This window comes from Hypomesus transpacificus, chromosome 3 (assembly GCF_021917145.1).
Source record: "Hypomesus transpacificus isolate Combined female chromosome 3, fHypTra1, whole genome shotgun sequence".
In the NCBI taxonomy this organism is placed as follows: Eukaryota; Metazoa; Chordata; class Actinopteri; order Osmeriformes; family Osmeridae; genus Hypomesus; species Hypomesus transpacificus.
Window position 1 is genome coordinate 6,132,878 of NC_061062.1, and position 17,727 is coordinate 6,150,604.

Below are 17,727 nucleotides of genomic sequence, written 5' to 3' on the forward strand. Positions count from 1 at the left end.
CAACATTTTAATGTGTGAGCACTAATATCAGATCAAAATGAACACATGTAGCCTTAATTAAATATTGAATAACGTAGGGTAGTCTACCGTCGGAGACAACCACTACGCCTCATTCAGCCAGTTTAAACGGCTGCTAGATGACGCTGTTCATTTTCAAAGCGCCGATAGTTCGGCTCTTTGGGCCGGCACAATCCGGAAGAAACCACCAAAGCTTCACAAGGCATCGTTCGCCCATCCCTAGTAGAGACCAAGGTATTAATTGATACCGTCTGCTGTTTTCAGTCTGTCTCAGTGATGCGGCTTGTCTTCTACTCTGATGGAAAGAGTGCGCCCCTTAGCGGATAATCCATGAATTACAGCGAATTAAAAATATTAATTCCATGTCTTTTATGCATTTTTCCACTTTCAAATTATCCTGCGGGCCTGATCGAACCTCCTTGGGGGCCGGTTCCGGCCCGCGGGCCGTATGTTTGACACCCCTGATATACAGCATAGGCTACATTCCCGCTGTAAATCTACGTGCGTCAAACTCAAATTCAATACCACACCTTCGCATTAGCCAATGAGAAACGTCAGACTGAGGGGTTCGTTCTAGGGGCGTGTCTTATGAAACGATACATTGAGCTTCACACATGACTTCGGTCCCGCAATTTCCCCTGTGCGGAAATTTCCACCAACACAGCAAGATACTTGATGAACATGTTTTCATGTGAGTGGTGTTTACATAGAGTCCCCGTCCTGACCTGAATAGGCTACCTAGACTGGCACCGCTGACGTAGCCTACGACATACGATTTTACATATTGATGGAATCAGTCTTGTTTTATGTGATCTAAATGGCTTTTGTGTATCCTGAAATGGGTATTATAAAATAATTGTATTGCATAAATGAAACCAAACCCTTTTCATTTTTATTATGTGGGTAAATATAATTTCAGTTAAACAAGTCACTGTATGGGGCCTTCTTTCTGAAGTAATGAAACGCTGCCATCTACTGTGGATGAAGGGATAATCAGCAGGACTTTTTCAAACGCTTTCTCAGTCAGACAGTAGAACTACCAGAATGCAATGCGAAAAGAAAGAACATTTCTGGTTCCTGTTGTCTTGCTAGCGGTAGCGGCATGTCCACAGTGTATCTAGCTAGCTAACAGATAAAAGTACACAGTTTGAGTTCCCTTTGAAACTGTGTTTCATGAACACAGAAATAAGAAATCCCATTACAATTTAAACTTCTGTAGAAAGACACCGCCTGGCTTTAGGTGAGTCAATACTATAAAGAGTTAACAGTTTGAGAAGTTAGCAAGCTAAGTGCAAGAATATTAAGGCTAGCGAGTTATTGGCTAGACTACGTACGTCGTATGTAGTTGTGCTAACGAGGTTCTGCTCGGAAAATGCGGGCGATTTGGGCGAACTGCTAAATGACTTAACTAGCTAACCAATTCGTACCAGCGGGCAATTGATTTGTAATTTGTAATATTCAAATATAGTATATGTGTTTAATAGCGTTACTAACACTGTTAGCATATTTCACATGGCTATGGTAATGTATACAGCTTGAATTTTGCAAGCGAACTTGCTAACTCGCTAGCTTAGCTACTATACGTAGAGCTAGCTGCTTGGTTGCCAGTTGTGAATTGCGGTTGGCCGACACACGGATGTCAACCGTTAAGTTGATATCCTTCATTACGCTCCTCTCATTTTTCTTTGCAGGTCACCGCTCTGCCCAGCATGTCCTACCCCCCTCACCTCAACCGCCAGCAGATCGGCATTCCCCAGTTGCCCCCGAGGATCGCACCCCCTCAGTATGCCGGTTTTCCAACAGCAGTCCCCCCGGGTAAGGACCGGTGTTTTGAGTTAGCTGGTACCACTCTGTGATGCTTTGAACTGTGGTACAGAACTATTCCCCAAACGTCATACAGAACGAATATCTTTTTATAACTTGAACATCAGAGAGAAGCCACATCCATGAAATGAGTCTCTGCAGGTTCGGATGTCTGTATATGCTGTATAATGGATATCCTTCAATATGTCGATTTAATTCACGGTAATATTGTTGTTCCATGCAGGCACTCCAATGATTCCAGTACACATGGGCATTATGACCTCTCCACCTACAGTAAGGATTTCAACCCCTTGATGTCTGTTGACTAGCCTGTATAACAGGTTGTCTGCGTATTTGACTGTTTCTGTGTGACGTTTCAGGTTCTCGTTCCAACCACGGTGTCGATGGTGCAGAAACCCCCCGCCCCCAGGAAAGACCTTAACACCGTCAGAGCCAAGGAGGGGGACGAGACCGCCAGCGGAGGGCCAACCACCACAGTGTTTGTCGGGAATATCTCGGAAAAGGCCTCCGACATGTTAGTCCGACAGCTGTTAGCGGTGAGCAGCACCCCAATGTGTTGTCCAGGGGAAACGCCTGGAGGTTTTTGGGGGAGGTAGGGAAGGAGTGTGTCACCGTGGGTGACCCTGAAAGAAACTCACTAGCCTCAATCCCTTTCTCCCCCCCCCCCCCCCCCGGTGTAGAAATGTGGCATCGTCCTAAGCTGGAAGAGAGTCCAGGGAGCCTCTGGGAAACTTCAAGGTAAAAACAAAACAGGTACAACCCTTCTATACTACTATCCCCCCTTTTTCCTTTTCATGTGGTGACCTCTGAAATGGCGAGGAGACGCCCCCCCTCCCGTGTGATAGCTCAGGTGCCCCCCCCCCCCCCCCCCCCCCCCCCCCTCGTCTCCTCCACTCCCCACCCCGTCCTCCCTCCCTCTGGTGATTTGAGTCACGGGCCTGGTATACATTCTTATCCGTGCCACCTTCTGTCCTCTCTCCTCACCGTCTCAAGCGTTCGGCTTCTGTGAGTACAAGGAGCCCGAGTCCACGCTGAGGGCCCTCCGGCTGCTGCACGAGCTGCAGCTAGGAGACAAGAAGCTGCTGGTCAAGGTGGATGCCAAGACCAAGGCCCAGCTGGACGAGTGGAAGGCCAAGAAGAAAAGTGCAAACGGGGTGAGTCTCCCCCCTGCAGGTGTCTGTGGAGGCGAGGAGACGAGGGTCTGGAGGACGCACGCCGGGCCTTGTGACTTCCTGGTTTTGAGCGAGGAGACGAGTTTCACTGACACGGCGACTCCGCCCTTCTCTCTGTGTCTTCGGTCGGGGTCCCGCAGGGCGCCAAGTCGGAGGAAGGCCCGAAGGACGAGGAGGATGAAGAGGACGAGGTGCTGGATGAGGACACGAAGAGGCGTGACCTGATAGTGAATGGTGCTATAGAGGGGCTCATCCGTGAGTACGCCAGTGAGCTCAACGCCCCCTCGCTGGACTCAGACAGCCACCCCCGCAAGAAGAGGAAGGAGAAGAAGGAGGAGGTACCTGGAATCATGTTGTGATTGGTGTAGGTCAGGGTTCTCCAATCCTGGTCCTCGAGCGCCACTGTCCTGCATGTTTTAGATGTTTCCCAGCTCCAGCACACCTGTTCCAAATGAATGGGTCGTTATCAAGCTCTGTGGAAGCCGGGTAATGACTTTTCATTTGAAACAGGTGTGCTGGAGCAGGGAAACATCTAAAACATGCAGGACAGCGACCCTCGAGGACCAGGATTAGAGAACCCAGGTGTAGGTTATTGACAGTTTGACATAAGGTGTTTCACCCCTCCCGAGTTCAAAACACTTGGATGTGTCAGGGAAGAGGTTGTCACCGTTCTTGACATGTTGATGTGTATGACGTTATACTCGATGAGTTTTGACGTCTTTTACCGGTTGCGTTTTTGTTTGGCTAGGAGGATATCAATGCCATCGAAATGGAGGATGACAAGAGAGACTTGATATCCAGAGAGATCAGTAAATTCCGGGACACGCACAAGGTAACTTACCTCACTGTGGTTACACCTCTCAGATCAGGAGAAAAGCTCTCCTCTTCTAGATTAGATTTGTAGACTCAAAGTCCTTGTCAACAACTCAGATCGAGTTGACGTGATATCAGATGTAGCAGCCCCCTTCTAATGACAGATATCTGTTTGTCAAACATAGTGTAGACATTCTGTTCATTAGTGCATTTGGTCAATTTAAAGCAATGAAACTGGACCATAAGAAAAAGCCGTAACTGATGTCTGTACTTCTAATGAATGTCCATCTGTCAACTCCAACTCTAGCTATCCCCCCCCCCCCAAAAAAAAAGTTTAAGGATATACAAAATAAATTGTAGACACTGTTCACAATACTGAATTGGGGGCAAATATGACGTAAAATCATAGTGCATATTCACCACACAAAGTGCATGGACGTTATGTAAGATTCCCTTAAAGCTAATCTATTGATTAAACCCCACCAATATGATAGAGATCATATGGTGACTAAAGCCAGATGAATCTCAGAGCTTTGGAACAGGGTGCGAGGATAGGATGTAAGTATGAGCTTTCATTTCTTCTTCACACTTCTTGGGCGCTCCCTGCTGGAGGCCGTGCAGAGGGGCAACAGGCTCCGAGTCTCAGAGAGGCCCTCACGCCTGCCAGCTATCTACCAGAACCTCAGAGGCCCCACACCAGTGTGTGTGTGTGTAGCAGGTGTGGCTGACATGCAGGGTCCAGGGGTGGTGGTGGGGGGGGGTCAGAGGTGTGTGAGTGTGGGGCTGACAGGCAGGGCGGGGGGGGGGGGGGTCAGAGGTCAGGGGGAGGAAGGAGCCCAGTGAACCTCTGCAGGTCCTAGTCCAGACGTGTTGTTGGGACACGGAGAGAGATAACCGCTGTGGCCGTTTGAGCTGCAGTCTGACATGAGGCAGGGAGCGCCCCTCCACAGCACGTTGAGCTCTGAAGACTTGCCAGGTAAGACCTCCTCTCTGTCTTGTCATCCCTTCATTCTATGACTATCCTCCCCCCCCCACTCTCCCTCTGTGCTTGTCTTTCTGCTCTTCCCCTCCTTGTGTGGTCTTTCTCTCTCTTTCTTTCTCTCCCTCTCTCTCCCCCCCCCCCCCCCCCCCCCGCGTCTGTCAGGCTCTGAATCATGTTCCTGTTAGTTTAAAGACGATGTTCAGAGCGGATGCTCAGATTGTCCACAGCTGCTCTTTTTGTCTGGACTCTGTAAGAGCTTATGTAAGAGATGGCAGTTTGAGTGCAGCTTTATGGTGAGTCACTCTTGGATTCTTAGCTGAAAGTAGCGGCCCCATAGCTGAGCCATTGGAATGTGTAGACGGAGGTAAGTTCAGGAAAAACCCCAGGTATATTATCCGACATCAACATGCTTAACGTTGGCATGGTGACTCGAGTCGAGAGCAGTGTAGCGTAGCAACGCGCCAGCCAACACTTCCTGTTCTCTGGTCGTCTCTCCCCCCCCCCCCCCCCCCCCCCCCCCTTCTCCTCTTGTCCCTCGCTCGTCAGACATGACACCCCCCCCCAGCTCTGCACCCAGACCGAGAGCTTCTTAAAAGCCATTGGGTTCTGAAGCCTGTAGCGTGAGCTTCCCTAAACTCCAGGGACGTAGTCGTAGTCGGTCAGGACATGGTCCAGTGAGCGGGTGGGTGTCATCCAGACTAGCGGTCTCCATGTCTTGCGTGTGGGGTCTGCTGACGCAGAGGGAGATCTGAAGACTGCACTTTGGGTAAGAATGCTTCACTTTTGATTTTCTTTTTTTGCCAAGTGGTGCTCTTCATGGCCCAGTCCTCTTAATGTAAAAGATGTGTGATGATTTTTCTTTTGTCCTGTATGAACTGTCAAGTGTATAATGTGTGTTGAGATATCTTAGTGGGCGTGGCCTAGACGTTTACTGTCTTCTGTGTGTATCTGACCTTTCCTCCCAGGGTTAGTCTGTAGACTTGTAAGGGCAGATCTACGCTGCAATCCTAGCTCGTCGCCTGTAAGTCCCAAACAACCAGCTGGAAACGGAGCCATCTGCAGTTGCTCATTCCATCAGAGAGGCAGACTTGATTTTGTGTGTTTGTTTTTTTTTGTCGTCGTCAAACGTATAATGCCATTTATTGAGTGTTAGCACAGTTTGACATTGAAACTAGAACTAGTTCCTTGTCAGTGCTGTGTAAATGCAGCCGTTTCAGCGTGTCCTGGCTGTGCTGGGCCCCCTGCAGCAGGGCAGGCTGTGTGCAGCAGGCCGGGACTCTGGCAGCCTCACCTCCACCGTCTCAGTGCTAATGGATAAAACCCATGGGGCCAGGTTATGTCATTCTCTAAGTAGGGCCTAATGCCATGTGAAGCTTACACTTGCTATAATTCATTTGGCAACCTTAGTTAAGGAGAGATCAGGAATTTGAATGGCTCCCAAAATATAAACTACAAATAAATCGGAACCTTTTGTCCCCTGAGGCTAAAGTTAGACCAGTAAAGGGACTATAATGTATAATGTATAATGTATAATGTAATAATGTACAACAAATGTTGTACCCTGGGGCGCCAGTTTGCGCGGTGCCTCCTTTGCAAACCTGTGATCAAACCAGAGCCTCTCTTGAGTCACGGCTCTGACCAGTCAGTATCTACTCAGACCTGTTCAGGCAGCAGCAGCCCTCTGGGGACACATCCGGCTGTCCAGGACGACAGTACTCGGGGCTGCGCTCCCTCGCTGGCCCTCCCAGGACACTGAGTGTCGGCAGTATGTGAGCATGTCTGGCCGCAGGGGACAAACCTCCAGATACATCACGTGTTTTTGTGTGTCTTGCTCTGCATGTTGACTGGCTGGATGGGGGAGCTCTCCTCGTGAGGTCCCAGGGTCACTCAGCGGTGTCCCCCCTCTTCCTTCCTGTTGGGTCCCCGCAGAAGCTGGAGGAGGAGAAGGGCAAGAAGGAGAAGGAGCGCCAGGAGATCGAGAAGGAGAGGCGGGAGAGGGACAAGGAGAGGGAGCGCGAGAGGGAGCGCCGCGACCGCGAGAGGGAGAAGGAGCGCGAGAAGGAGCGCGAGAAGGACAAGGAGCGCGAGAGGGACCGCGACCGGGAGCGCGAGAGGGAGCGCGAGAGGACGAAGGAGCGCGAGAGGGAGCGCGACCGGGAGAGGAGCCGCGACGTCAGCGAGGGCCGCAGTCGCTCCAGGTGGGTGCCGTCCCCCGGGTGGGGCCGCCGCGCCGAGACGTTCTCCCCGGCGCGTGCCTTTTGAACCCTTGGTTGGAACTCCAAAACGAGGACATTCCTTCCCTCTGCGCTTACACCCTATACACCCCCCCCCCCCCTCCCGTGACTTCTAAACACCTGATAGCCTGCCGTGGAGGAAAGCACGCGCCGCCGAATGAGGCCCGCTCGGGCTGCTGCACGCCCGGTGACCGTGACACTCTTGTTTTGCGTCCGGCAGGGAGCGGAGCCGAGACGAGAAGAAGCGCGAGGAGGATGAGGAGGACGTGTACGAGCGGCGCCGGCTGGAGCGGAGGCTGAGGGACAAGGAGGCAGCCTACCAGGAGGTAGCCCCCTTCACCTGCTGGAGTCACCTGCTGGAGTCAGCCTCGGATAGCCGAGTGGGGGGAGGGGGGGGGGGGGGTTGGGGGCTGTGTGTGTGTGAGGGGAGGGGGGGGTTAGTGTGTGCGTGCGTGCTTGTGAAGGGGGGGGGGGGGGCGGAGGTGTACGTGTGAATGGGGGTTTATGTGTGCACATGGAGGGGGGGGGGAGGAGGTGTGTGTGTGCAGGAGTGTGATATATACATGGCATGCTGCTGTCGTGAGAGGTGGTTGTTGATGTGGGGTTCTCCACACAGCGTCTGAAGAACTGGGAGATCAGGGAGCGGAAGAAGGCTCGGGACTACAGCAAAGACGCAGAGAGGGAGGGGGAGAGGCGCCGCGACATGGTAAATGAGACGCGACATGATCCAGCAGGATACATACTGTATACATGACTCCTCCTTTTTCCACCTGTAACTGGAGGTCACTTGTCTAAAGACGTGTGTGTGTCAATGTGTATATATAATAGTAATAATCATAATAATAATATACATATGGTAAACAGTAGATTCTATATCCATCTGTTAAGTGTAGCTCATCTTATCTCTGCGTACAAGCTGGTCTTCATCCTGGGTTTCTCATCAGACAAAAGAAGCCAAGCGTCTGAAAGAGTTCCTGGAAGACTACGACGACGACAGAGACGACCCCAAATACTACAGGTGAGGCCTTCCGGTTCTGGGAGACCCCTGTTGCCATGGCAACCGCTCTGCCGGCGCCGCAGAGCGGTGGGTTGGGTGGGGGCGTGTGCCGGTGCCTGACGTTCGGGTTGTGCTCCCTCGTTCCGCCACCAGGGGCAGCGCGCTGCAGAAGAGGCTGCGCGACCGCGAGAAGGAGACGGAGCTGGACGAGCGAGACAGGAAGCGGGAGAGAGAGGAGATGGAGGAGATCAGACAGAGGCTCCTGGCCGAGGGCCACCCAGACCCCGACGCCGAGCTGCAGAGGGTGAGACCACCCGGCGCTCCTTCAGCAGGAGGGCTGCATTTGCTCATTCAGCTGGCTTAGCATTTAGCCTTTAGCAGACGCTTTGGGTCCATGAACCAGGGGAGGGGGGGAGGGGAGGGGTTGAACCTGGGCCCTGTTGATCTGAAGTGTGGGCCCCTCTGTAGCTATGTTCATGTGCTGTGTGCAGATGGAGGAGGAAGCAGAGCGGCGGCGGAGGCCCCCGGTAAAGCTGGAGCCGGAGGAGCCCCCCCAGGAGAAGCCGCCCCGGGACCAGCGCAGGCCCCCTGCCCGGGCTCCCGAGCCCCCCGCCCGCACGCCCAAGCCCCGCACAGAGCAGGACCACGACCAGGACCAGGACCAGGACCAGGACGAGGGCGAGGAGGACGACTACCACGAGGCGGAGGACGCGGACGAGCCCAAGCCACACCTCAAACCCACCCTCCGGCCAATCACAGCGGCCCCCTCGGTGTCCTCGGGCAGTGGGGGCGCCACCCCCAACACGCCCGGCAATGAGTCGCCCTGCGGCATCATCATCCCTCACGAGAACTCTCCAGAAGCCCCGCCCGCTGAGGAACACAGGCCCAAGATAGGCCTCAGCCTCAAACTGGGTGAGGCACAAGACTTACTGGTGGCAGATATTATTATTATTATTATATACCAATGCAGTCATAGTTGACACAATTTTGGGATGCATTGCTATCAGTCAGATTTACGGGTAAATGTTGTGGATATATACTCACACATACTTACAGGATATAACCATAAACAAATAAAATATACGGATGTGCATGTCAGTAGGTAAAAAAACATTGTCAATGCTATCATTTTGTGGTTTACAAGGTAGAAGCACACAGTATCGACCGAGACACATAATTAAGATTTAGGATTTTATATACGTGTGTGTGTACGATTTATACCAGTCAACGTTTGTGCTCGTGAATTGTGAACGCCGAGTTTGATTTATCCTCCTCCGCTCTACCGCCGTTCCTGGCGCCCAGGTGCGTCCGGCAGTCCCAACCAGCCCAACGTGGCCAAGCGCAAGAAGCTGGCGCCGGTCGACAGCGTCTTCAACAAGTTCGAGGACGAGGAGACGGACGAGCAGCCGCGCAGGAGGAAGCTGGTGCCGCTGGACTACGGCGACGACGACAAGAGCCTGGGCCTGGACGGGGCGGAGATGCCCGGGGCCAAGGGCAGCGCCAACACGGAGGAGAAACGCAAGCACATCAAAAGCCTGATCGAGAAGATCCCCACGGCCAAACCGGAGCTCTTCACCTACCCCCTGGACTGGACCATGGTCGACTCGGTGAGGGGGGGGGGGGGGGGGGGGGGGGGGGGGGGCGTCGGTGAAACTGGCCGCAGCTCTACTTAAGCATTCTCCGTTTAGTTAATACTCTGATTTCAATCTTAATTTGAAATGTTTCCCCCCCAAAAAAAACTAAAACTTTGGAACGATCCTTTATGTCCACAGACTCTGATGGATCGTCGCATTAAGCCCTGGATCAATAAGAAGATCATCGAGTACATCGGAGAGGAGGAAGCAACGCTGGTTGACTTTGTCTGTTCAAAGGTTAGTTAGCGGTTATCCATCTAAACCTGGTTAGGTTAACCTTAGTTAGCGGTTATCCCTCTAAACCTGGTTAGGTTAACCTTTACAATGAATACACATCGCCATTGTTGTTAGTGTTTTCGTTTGAACCTCTTCCACAATGACTAAGTATTTATTTGAGAGATCCTGTTGTTGGAGAAACTCAAGTCAAGTCCATTTTATTTATCCCACTAGGGGGAAATGTGTTTGTAGACAGGTATTAAAACGCATTCAATCCATCATAAATACTACATGAACAGCACACCTGACACCACACAGAGACAACAACACAATACAGTACAAGGATCGCTTCATGTTGAAACCCAGAAATAGGTGCCGTACATTTATGCAAATGTAGCCTCCCAATAGCAAAACAAACAAGAGTTCCCAAATCTTCTTGTTCAGTGGGTGGAAACTCTATACCTTCCTGAAGGCAAGAGCTCAAACTCCTCCTTCAGGGGAAGGTCAGCACAAGCCACTATGGCCTGGGTCTTCCTTGTGACCTGCCTCACATAAAGCTCAGAGAACTGGACTTGGTTTACCCCAATGACTTTACTGGCCACTCACACAAGCCGATCGAGCCTGTTTACTTATTAGCCAGATTCCGATTCCCAAACCATAACACAAACACAAAATGTCAACACCGACTGAATAAAAGTTCTATAAAACAGCATCATTATTTCGGTGCACACTTTAAGAGTTCATTTTTCTCCGGAAATAGACGTTACTGTACCTTCCTAGAAATGGCATCTGTGTTGGTCTCGTGTAACATGCTGTCATGGTGTTTAACGTGTCCTCTCTGTACAGGTGATGGCTCACAGTACACCCCAGGGGATTCTGGATGACGTTGCCATGGTGAGCTCTCAGCCTTGGGTCTTTAGCTTGGTTGTCAAGTTTGTCATCACATTGACATCGTTGCTCTGACCTTAAAGTTGGTTTATACAAACCAACGTTTCATCCTTGTAGATCCTGTCTCCTCTCTAAATGGCCGTGTCCTCTCCCCCGCACAGGTTCTGGACGAGGAAGCGGAGGTCTTCATCGTCAAAATGTGGAGGTTGTTGATATATGAAACCGAAGCAAAGAAGATTGGACTGGTGAAATGAAGAGGCACTACTGGAGGGAAAAGGACCGTTTTTTTTTCTCTGGCTCATTCTTTACTACTCTGACCTATCACACCACCCAGAACTCCCTTCTGATGGACCTTCCCCATTCCACCAGCAAGGAGCTGCTGCTGTGTACGTGTTTGCAAGAGAGACCGAATGTGAATGTTTGCTCAAGCTTGTTGCATGGTGTCAGTTTCGTTGGACTCGGGTCTTTGATTGAGGAGACGGTTGAGACAAAGCCAGTTGTGCGTTTTTACCCATTTCTGCTCCACTGTGTCAGACACATTCTGCTTTATTATTTAGTATTGTCAAGGTGGAAAAAACTATGTTGTGAACTAATGAATAAAAACCTTTTTAGAAAATGGTATGTTGTATTTTAACCTCTACTTACTAATTTACAAGTAAGGGCATGGCTTTATAATTATACAATTTATAGTTGTATGGTGTTGAAAAGAGATTTGGCCATATCCTAGTATGATAATTACGTATCCTGCCACCATGAAAACCATGGACGTTAACGTGGCATGGACAGTAGAGATGGTGTAACGTTATGAAACTCTTGTGTACTCCGGGAAGACACCTGTTTTACTTCTAAACGATTCTATTGGTCCAAATCTACCAGCGCTGCCAACCCGTACTACCGTGGGTTACAAACCAAGTTTACTCAATGTGTGTATACTTGGCTAACCGGAAGCACTTTTTTGTTCCCACGTCGAAAGAAATTATGGCTTGATGGCAGTGTGCAAACCTTACACGAAGAAAACAACGAAGTGGAAGCTTTAGCATGTTGATGTGTGGTAGGATAGGTATTTGCGACACGGCACTGTACGAACTACTTCTTATGTGAATGTCAACGTTAATGTTTAAAGTAGAGAAAAAACTTAAGTAGCGTCTTGCTAGTAGTGTATTTAGCTAACAAACTAGCATAGCTAGCGACGTATGTGGGATATTAGCTTTATATCTACTGTATCTAGCTCACAAATACAGTCGTAGTTCGTTGCACATTGAAAGTAGAGGTGTGTGATTTCATACAATTGCTAACTAGACGCACAGCTAAATCACACCGTATTTGTTTAACTAGAAACTGTTTTATTGGATGCACTGCTGGCTGCAGGAAACATGGCTACAGGTATAGCTTCGTATTATCAGTCAACTATTGTTGTTTGCTAGCTAGTACTTGTGCTAGTCAGAGTACATATTCCGTTGGTGTTGTGTATTGACACAGTCTAGCTGGCTAGTTTCTGTGCTACACGTTAGCACACATAACTCATTCCAGTGGAACAGGGCAAACTAACATTAGCTAATAGCTAGCTAGCTAGGTAGGTGCTTTATCTAGCAGTCAGTCGTGGTGCAATCATGGACGATTTCAGCTCAATCAGCCTGCTATCCCTCTCCATGTTGGTGGGATGTTATGTCGCTGGAACTATCCCCTTGGCTGTCAACTTTTCTGAGGTTAGTGAAGTAGCAAACACTGTGTTGTGAATGTTTCGGCCTAGTTGAAAATTCAAGCAATTAGATAATCAAGTAGCTAGTTTAATATCTCGAAACCAATGTGATGTCAACAGTAGCACAACTTGCTTGCCAACACAAATGCAGTCAAGTATTCACAAATAATTGTTAACAGTCGGATTTACGAGTAACTGTATGCAAATACTGTGATCTCTAATATGAGGTCAAAGTTCATTTTGCCTATCGGTCAACTTTGACCTCAGTCTCACAGAAACCCAGTGTGTATGCACACGTGATAGCTCCATGGTATATTCCGGACATCTAAACACAATCCCTTTACCTCCACCTTATACTCATGTTGGACCAAAAGTCCAGAAAACCTTGCACTCACCCAGTTACCCAAGGATAGTCCTGATCCACTTCCCTCAGAATATCCAGACAGCTCCAGCACGCTTCCTTCCATCTGACTCCTGAAGAGGACCCCCACTACAGTGCTACAGTGAGCAGAGCTAACCCTGTCCTCTCCTTGCGGTGCAGGAGAAGCTGAAGCTGGTGACGGTGCTGGGAGCAGGGCTGCTGTGTGGCACGGCCCTGGCTGTCATCATCCCAGAGGGCGTCCATGCACTCTACCAGGAAGTCCTGGAAGGTCAGGCTCCGCCCTGTCATTGGTTGTGTCACTGCACGAGCCCCTCTCACTCTCAAATGTGTTCTGGTCGTACTCGTTTACACACGCGCGCACCTAAGGAGGTAGCAACAGCTCTGAGTCAGACTAAGGAAACGATAGACTTGTTTACGTCGTCTCCTCCGTACTTACTTTATTTACATTTAGTCATTTAGCAGTCATTTAACATTTAGCACTTTATTCATTATGACCACTTTGGATACTTGGAAGTGTCTGCTAACTGAAGAAAATGCCAACGTGGTTTCCCAGGTGTGCACCAAGCTCACAACCACCCCGAGGGGGTGGAGGTGTCGGAGGCGAAGGGGGAGGCGGACACGCCGGTGGGGGCCGGTGGGGAGCACGTCCACAGCCACGAGCACCTCCATGCCTGCATCGGGGTGTCTCTGGTGCTGGGCTTTGTCTTCATGCTCCTGGTGGACCAGATCGGCAGCTCCCACGTCCACAGCAGCGAAGGTCTGTTTTGAGACTGGCCAGCCTCTACTGGTTTGGTCCTATTTTCTGCGTACCTTCCCTAAGCGCTGTCTATTCACTTTGGATAAAACAAAATGTCAATCAGACACCTGACCTCAGTGTTGTTGGTGTCTTCTCCAGATCCTGAGTCTGGAAGAAATGGCAACTCTAAAATCACCACCACACTGGGGCTTGTGGTCCATGCAGCAGGTGGGTGGCATGCTCAGGAGATTCCTGCAGAGATGTAAGGATATGGCTTGCTGCTTCTTGGGATGGGTATAGCTCAGTGCTAGAGCATAAGGATGGGTATAGCACAGGAGTAGAGCTTTTGACTGGCGATCAAGAGGTTGCAGGTTCATATCCCCTGTACATTACTTGGGATAAAACTATCTAATATTATTGCTGCTGTATCTGCTTCTTCATCCTGAATGAAGTTGGTGTGGTATTAATGCTGCGTTACTGCGGTCTCTGCCAGTATGAAGTAATTAATGCTGCCCCCCCCCCCCCCCCCCCAGCTGACGGCGTGGCCCTCGGAGCGGCGGCCTCCACCTCCCAGACCAGCGTTCAGCTCATCGTCTTTGTGGCCATAATGCTTCACAAGGTACCGGGAGTCCAGTCCTCATGTCTGACCTGACTAGGTGTAGCTCAGAGGTAGAGCGTTTAACTGCAGGTTAAGAGGTCACAGGTTCAAATCTCCCAGTACAACGCGATGGATAAACACAATATCATATCCGAGTCACCCAGCTCGTGTAACAGCACGTTCGATGGCAAATATCTCCTGTCCATCTTTCAGAATGCGTTTCTCCTTCCTCTCTGTCAGGCGCCGGCGGCGTTCGGACTGGTGTCCTTCCTGATGCACGCCGGCCTGGAGAGGAACCGCATCCGGAAACATCTCCTGGTCTTCGCCCTGGCCGCCCCGGTCCTCGCCATGCTCACCTTCCTGGGCCTGAGCCAGGTGAGTTCCCCCTGACTCCACCTGACCCCCCAAACCTCCACCTCTACCACCCACCCCTAAAGAACCTATGCGCCCACCTCCTGAAGCGGTTATGTGTGTGCGTGGTTCCAACAGGATTTCGATGCCCAGACACGTGGTTTTAACCCCCCCGTTTGTCCCGGGTTTCCCCCCCTGCAGAGCAGCAAGGAGGCGCTGTCCGACGTGAACGCCACCGGCGTGGCCATGCTGTTCTCGGCCGGCACCTTCCTCTACGTGGCCACCGTACACGTCCTGCCCGAGGTGGGCGGCACCGGACACAGCCACGCCCCCAATGGGGGGAACGGAGGGAAGGGGCTGAGCAAGGTGGAGGTGGGGGCGCTGGTGCTGGGCTGCCTCATCCCCCTGGTGCTGTCTGTGGGCCACCAGCACTAGACCAGCAGCTCTGGGAGGAGGGGGGAGGTGGGAGGTGGGGCCCAGGAGGGGAGAGGGGGGCCCAGGAGGGGAGAGGTGGGAGGTGGGGCCCAGGAGGGGAGAGAGGGGGGGGGGGGGGGGGGCCACGGGAGGAGGGGGGGGGAGGGGTCAGAGTGAGCAGGAAGGGGGGATTAGGGGCCTGCCCAGACAGACCTCACATCCCGGATCCATGTCTTGTTACCTGTTATCTGTCGACGGAACGCAAGCCTCGGGGCTCGTTGCTAGGAGACCTGCGCATGGCCACTCCGGAGGACTCCGCGCGTGGATGACATCACAGAGGGGAGAGGAGCAGCAAACCCAGGACACACAAAGTGCTTTGTGTTGATACTGTCGACAAGAGACTGTCTGATACCTGCTCGTGGTTCACTTTCAGCGAAAGGTTGTTTGGAGTTTTAGGCAGAGAAGTGTGTCGTGTGTGTGTCGGAGGAGTTGATTGGTGGAGGTCATTCTGCGTCACTGTAAATATGATATGTTATCCCAGGCCTTCTCAATTCACACTAATGTTCTTTTTTATTTTTTAAGATTATTTGTTGTCCTTAAAGAGAGGTACCACCATGGATGGCTTTACGACCTCTAGGAGTAAATTATTTTAGCATTGATCAGAGCCACTCGCTCCTGCCAACATACAGGATAAACGAGCAAGTGCCATTGTAGCTCCACAGACACACTGCAGTCATAACAGCTCCTATCTCACTGCAGTCATAACAGCTCCTATCACACTGCAGTCATAACAGCTCCTATCTCACTGCAGTCATAACAGCTCCTATCTCACTGCAGTCATAACGGCTCCCATCTCACTGCAGTCATAACAGCTCCTATCGCAAGGCTCAACAACCTTTGTATATTTATGCTTCACATTCAACATCTAGGGGAGTTATGGCCTGATGACAGACAGTCTAGGCCTATAGATCATGTATCTCTGCTCTGTAGTTCCATATGGTCCTGTAGTGCTCCAAACTGCTCGTCTGACGCCTGCCCGAGGTTACCCAGACTCCTGGATCAACACAGCGGAAGCCCTGATTAACAACGACCATCAATACATCACTGGACTGGAGGTTTAAAACCAGTATGGGATCTTCCTAACTAATAGCTTCTGTTACGTCTTGTTTATGTTTATATTTCAAGTTGTCTTTTCCTCAATTTACTGCAAAAGTGGTGGAGAGTGGAGGACGCAGATGACTGGACTGAGACTCGTGTGTTGTTGATGTCGGATTTTCTTTTGGATAACGTCTCATAGTGACTTGCCCAGAAGGGGCAGTACACGAATGGACACAACATTAAGGGACCAGTGATCTTGAGTGTCCACAGACAGTGTTTCTGGACCTTTGAAGGGGGGGGGGGCATGCCCGGTTCTTAGCCATTTTAAACATTCATTGGTTGATTTTTGCAATAATCTCCGCGTTCGTCACTCGGCACCCCCCAGGGGGCGTTTGCGGCCCCTCTCTCTCAGGAGGGAAGCTCGTCTCCGGACCGGGAACAGAGCCCGACCGGAGCTCCGAGGTGACAAGGGAGGCTCCATGTCCACATATCAACACAGAACCCACCACAGGCCCCAGGAAGACCCAGCTCCTCTGGGCTGGCCGCTCGCCAGCTCTCCTGGCCACTGGAAGGGCCCCTTCAGAAGGTGGAAGGAGAGGTCCTGCAGAGTGACGTCAGCTGGACCAGACGGAGGAGGTGGTTCGTTGTGGGCGGGACTATCTAGGTGCCAGCTCAGAGAGCCCGGGACTCGTATGTATGTATGCTGTACAGAATAACATCTCCACAATTTGTCGTGGTCTTTGTGCGAGAACAACTGTGCTTGCTCACAATTATGATGTGCTGGGTTAGAAATGCTAGGTTGCCTTTGTAGATCTGTGAGGGAGGTGGGGGGGGGGGCATCTAGAAGGGTACAGGAGGCCTTGTTTTTAATCTAAAATGTACTTACGTTTTCTATTGATTAGAGATATGTTTCAAATGTAATGTCATCCTGGAAACCGTGTGCGCCTGCTCCCTGACACCATCCATAACCATTGAGGACAGAAACATTCTGGCTTTTTTAGAGTATTTCGCTGAGCATGCTCTGGTCATCATCAACATCACTTAGATTATTTAAGCATATTCCCAGCAAATGAAGCTGCTCCTGGACAAGTCCTCCCGTGTGAGGCCAGGGTGAGGCCAGGCTGAGGAGGGTTGGAGTGGAGGCAGGCATTTATTTTCTTACTTGGAGATCTTGTGAACAAAGGTTTTTGTCCTAAAGGGAAGTCTCCAACACCCTCCCAGGGTCATGTGGTACTGTAGAACCTCCATGATTGGTTGGCGTGGGGGGGGGGAGGGGTCATTTTTGATGGCTGTATTCATTCCAGAAGGAGTATGCCTTATTTCCATCTTTTGATTGTGAAAAGTTGCGCCGTTGTAAAAAACGATGTTTTATGATTATTTGAATAAAGTTTTTTTTTAAACTGGTGCAATCTGAAAAAGTTGTTGTGGTGCTTGTATGACCCTGTGTGGAAGACCTTAAACTCAGGTTAGAAACAACGTTTTGTGTGCTTTTGTACATGAGAAGTCACTGATTTCATGACATGAAGATATAAGCAAAAACTAATCAGTGGTCGGAGTCTATGATGGAGAACAGTTCTGGGATACAACTTCAACTTTATTTAATCTTAAAAAGTAAATTAGTGTGCGGCAGGGGTCAGAAACACAGAACAGCATCGCCACATGCCAACAACA

At 50.6% G+C, this 17,727-nt stretch overlaps 2 protein-coding genes across 3 annotated transcripts; both read left to right on the plus strand.

Moving 5' to 3' along the window:
• The first annotated feature begins 1,079 nt into the window (after positions 1 to 1,079).
• On the plus strand, positions 1,080 to 11,394 carry rbm25a (RNA binding motif protein 25a). Of its 2 annotated transcripts, none has more exons than XM_047046288.1 (18): positions 1,080 to 1,258; positions 1,710 to 1,833; positions 2,066 to 2,115; positions 2,202 to 2,378; positions 2,523 to 2,595; positions 2,836 to 2,996; positions 3,155 to 3,352; positions 3,763 to 3,846; positions 6,739 to 7,007; positions 7,264 to 7,369; positions 7,660 to 7,749; positions 7,988 to 8,061; positions 8,194 to 8,344; positions 8,532 to 8,952; positions 9,343 to 9,647; positions 9,813 to 9,911; positions 10,737 to 10,784; positions 10,940 to 11,394. In XM_047046288.1, exons 2-18 carry the CDS (start codon positions 1,728 to 1,730, stop codon positions 11,030 to 11,032), a joined length of 2,505 nt encoding a protein of 834 aa, XP_046902244.1. In that variant the 5' UTR covers positions 1,080 to 1,258; positions 1,710 to 1,727; the 3' UTR covers positions 11,033 to 11,394. The 2 variants fall into 2 exon arrangements, with proteins under 2 accessions (XP_046902244.1, XP_046902255.1); XM_047046299.1 differs by having other exon boundaries at positions 2,523 to 2,580.
• A 322-nt stretch (positions 11,395 to 11,716) lies between these two features.
• slc39a9 (solute carrier family 39 member 9) lies at positions 11,717 to 15,008 on the plus strand. The gene is made up of 7 exons (XM_047046882.1): positions 11,717 to 12,484; positions 13,019 to 13,127; positions 13,413 to 13,616; positions 13,755 to 13,823; positions 14,129 to 14,214; positions 14,434 to 14,568; positions 14,746 to 15,008. The coding sequence occupies exons 1-7, from the start codon at positions 12,389 to 12,391 to the stop codon at positions 14,977 to 14,979; spliced, it is 933 nt and encodes a 310-aa protein (XP_046902838.1). The 5' UTR covers positions 11,717 to 12,388; the 3' UTR covers positions 14,980 to 15,008.
• The last annotated feature ends 2,719 nt before the right edge of the window (positions 15,009 to 17,727 follow it).

Excerpts from the sequence above, each read along its gene's own strand:
- rbm25a (XM_047046288.1), top strand. The coding sequence starts at position 1,728 with ATGTCCTACCCCCCTCACCTCAACCGCCAGCAGATCGGCATTCCCCAG. Across the intron at positions 2,997-3,154 it reads AGAAGAAAAGTGCAAACGGG|GGCGCCAAGTCGGAGGAAGG; the intron begins GTGAGTCTCCCC and ends GGGGTCCCGCAG. Across the intron at positions 9,648-9,812 it reads ACTGGACCATGGTCGACTCG|ACTCTGATGGATCGTCGCAT; the intron begins GTGAGGGGGGGG and ends TTATGTCCACAG.
- slc39a9 (XM_047046882.1), top strand. The coding sequence starts at position 12,389 with ATGGACGATTTCAGCTCAATCAGCCTGCTATCCCTCTCCATGTTGGTG. Across the intron at positions 13,617-13,754 it reads CCACGTCCACAGCAGCGAAG|ATCCTGAGTCTGGAAGAAAT; the intron begins GTCTGTTTTGAG and ends TGTCTTCTCCAG. Across the intron at positions 14,569-14,745 it reads CCTTCCTGGGCCTGAGCCAG|AGCAGCAAGGAGGCGCTGTC; the intron begins GTGAGTTCCCCC and ends CCCCCCCTGCAG.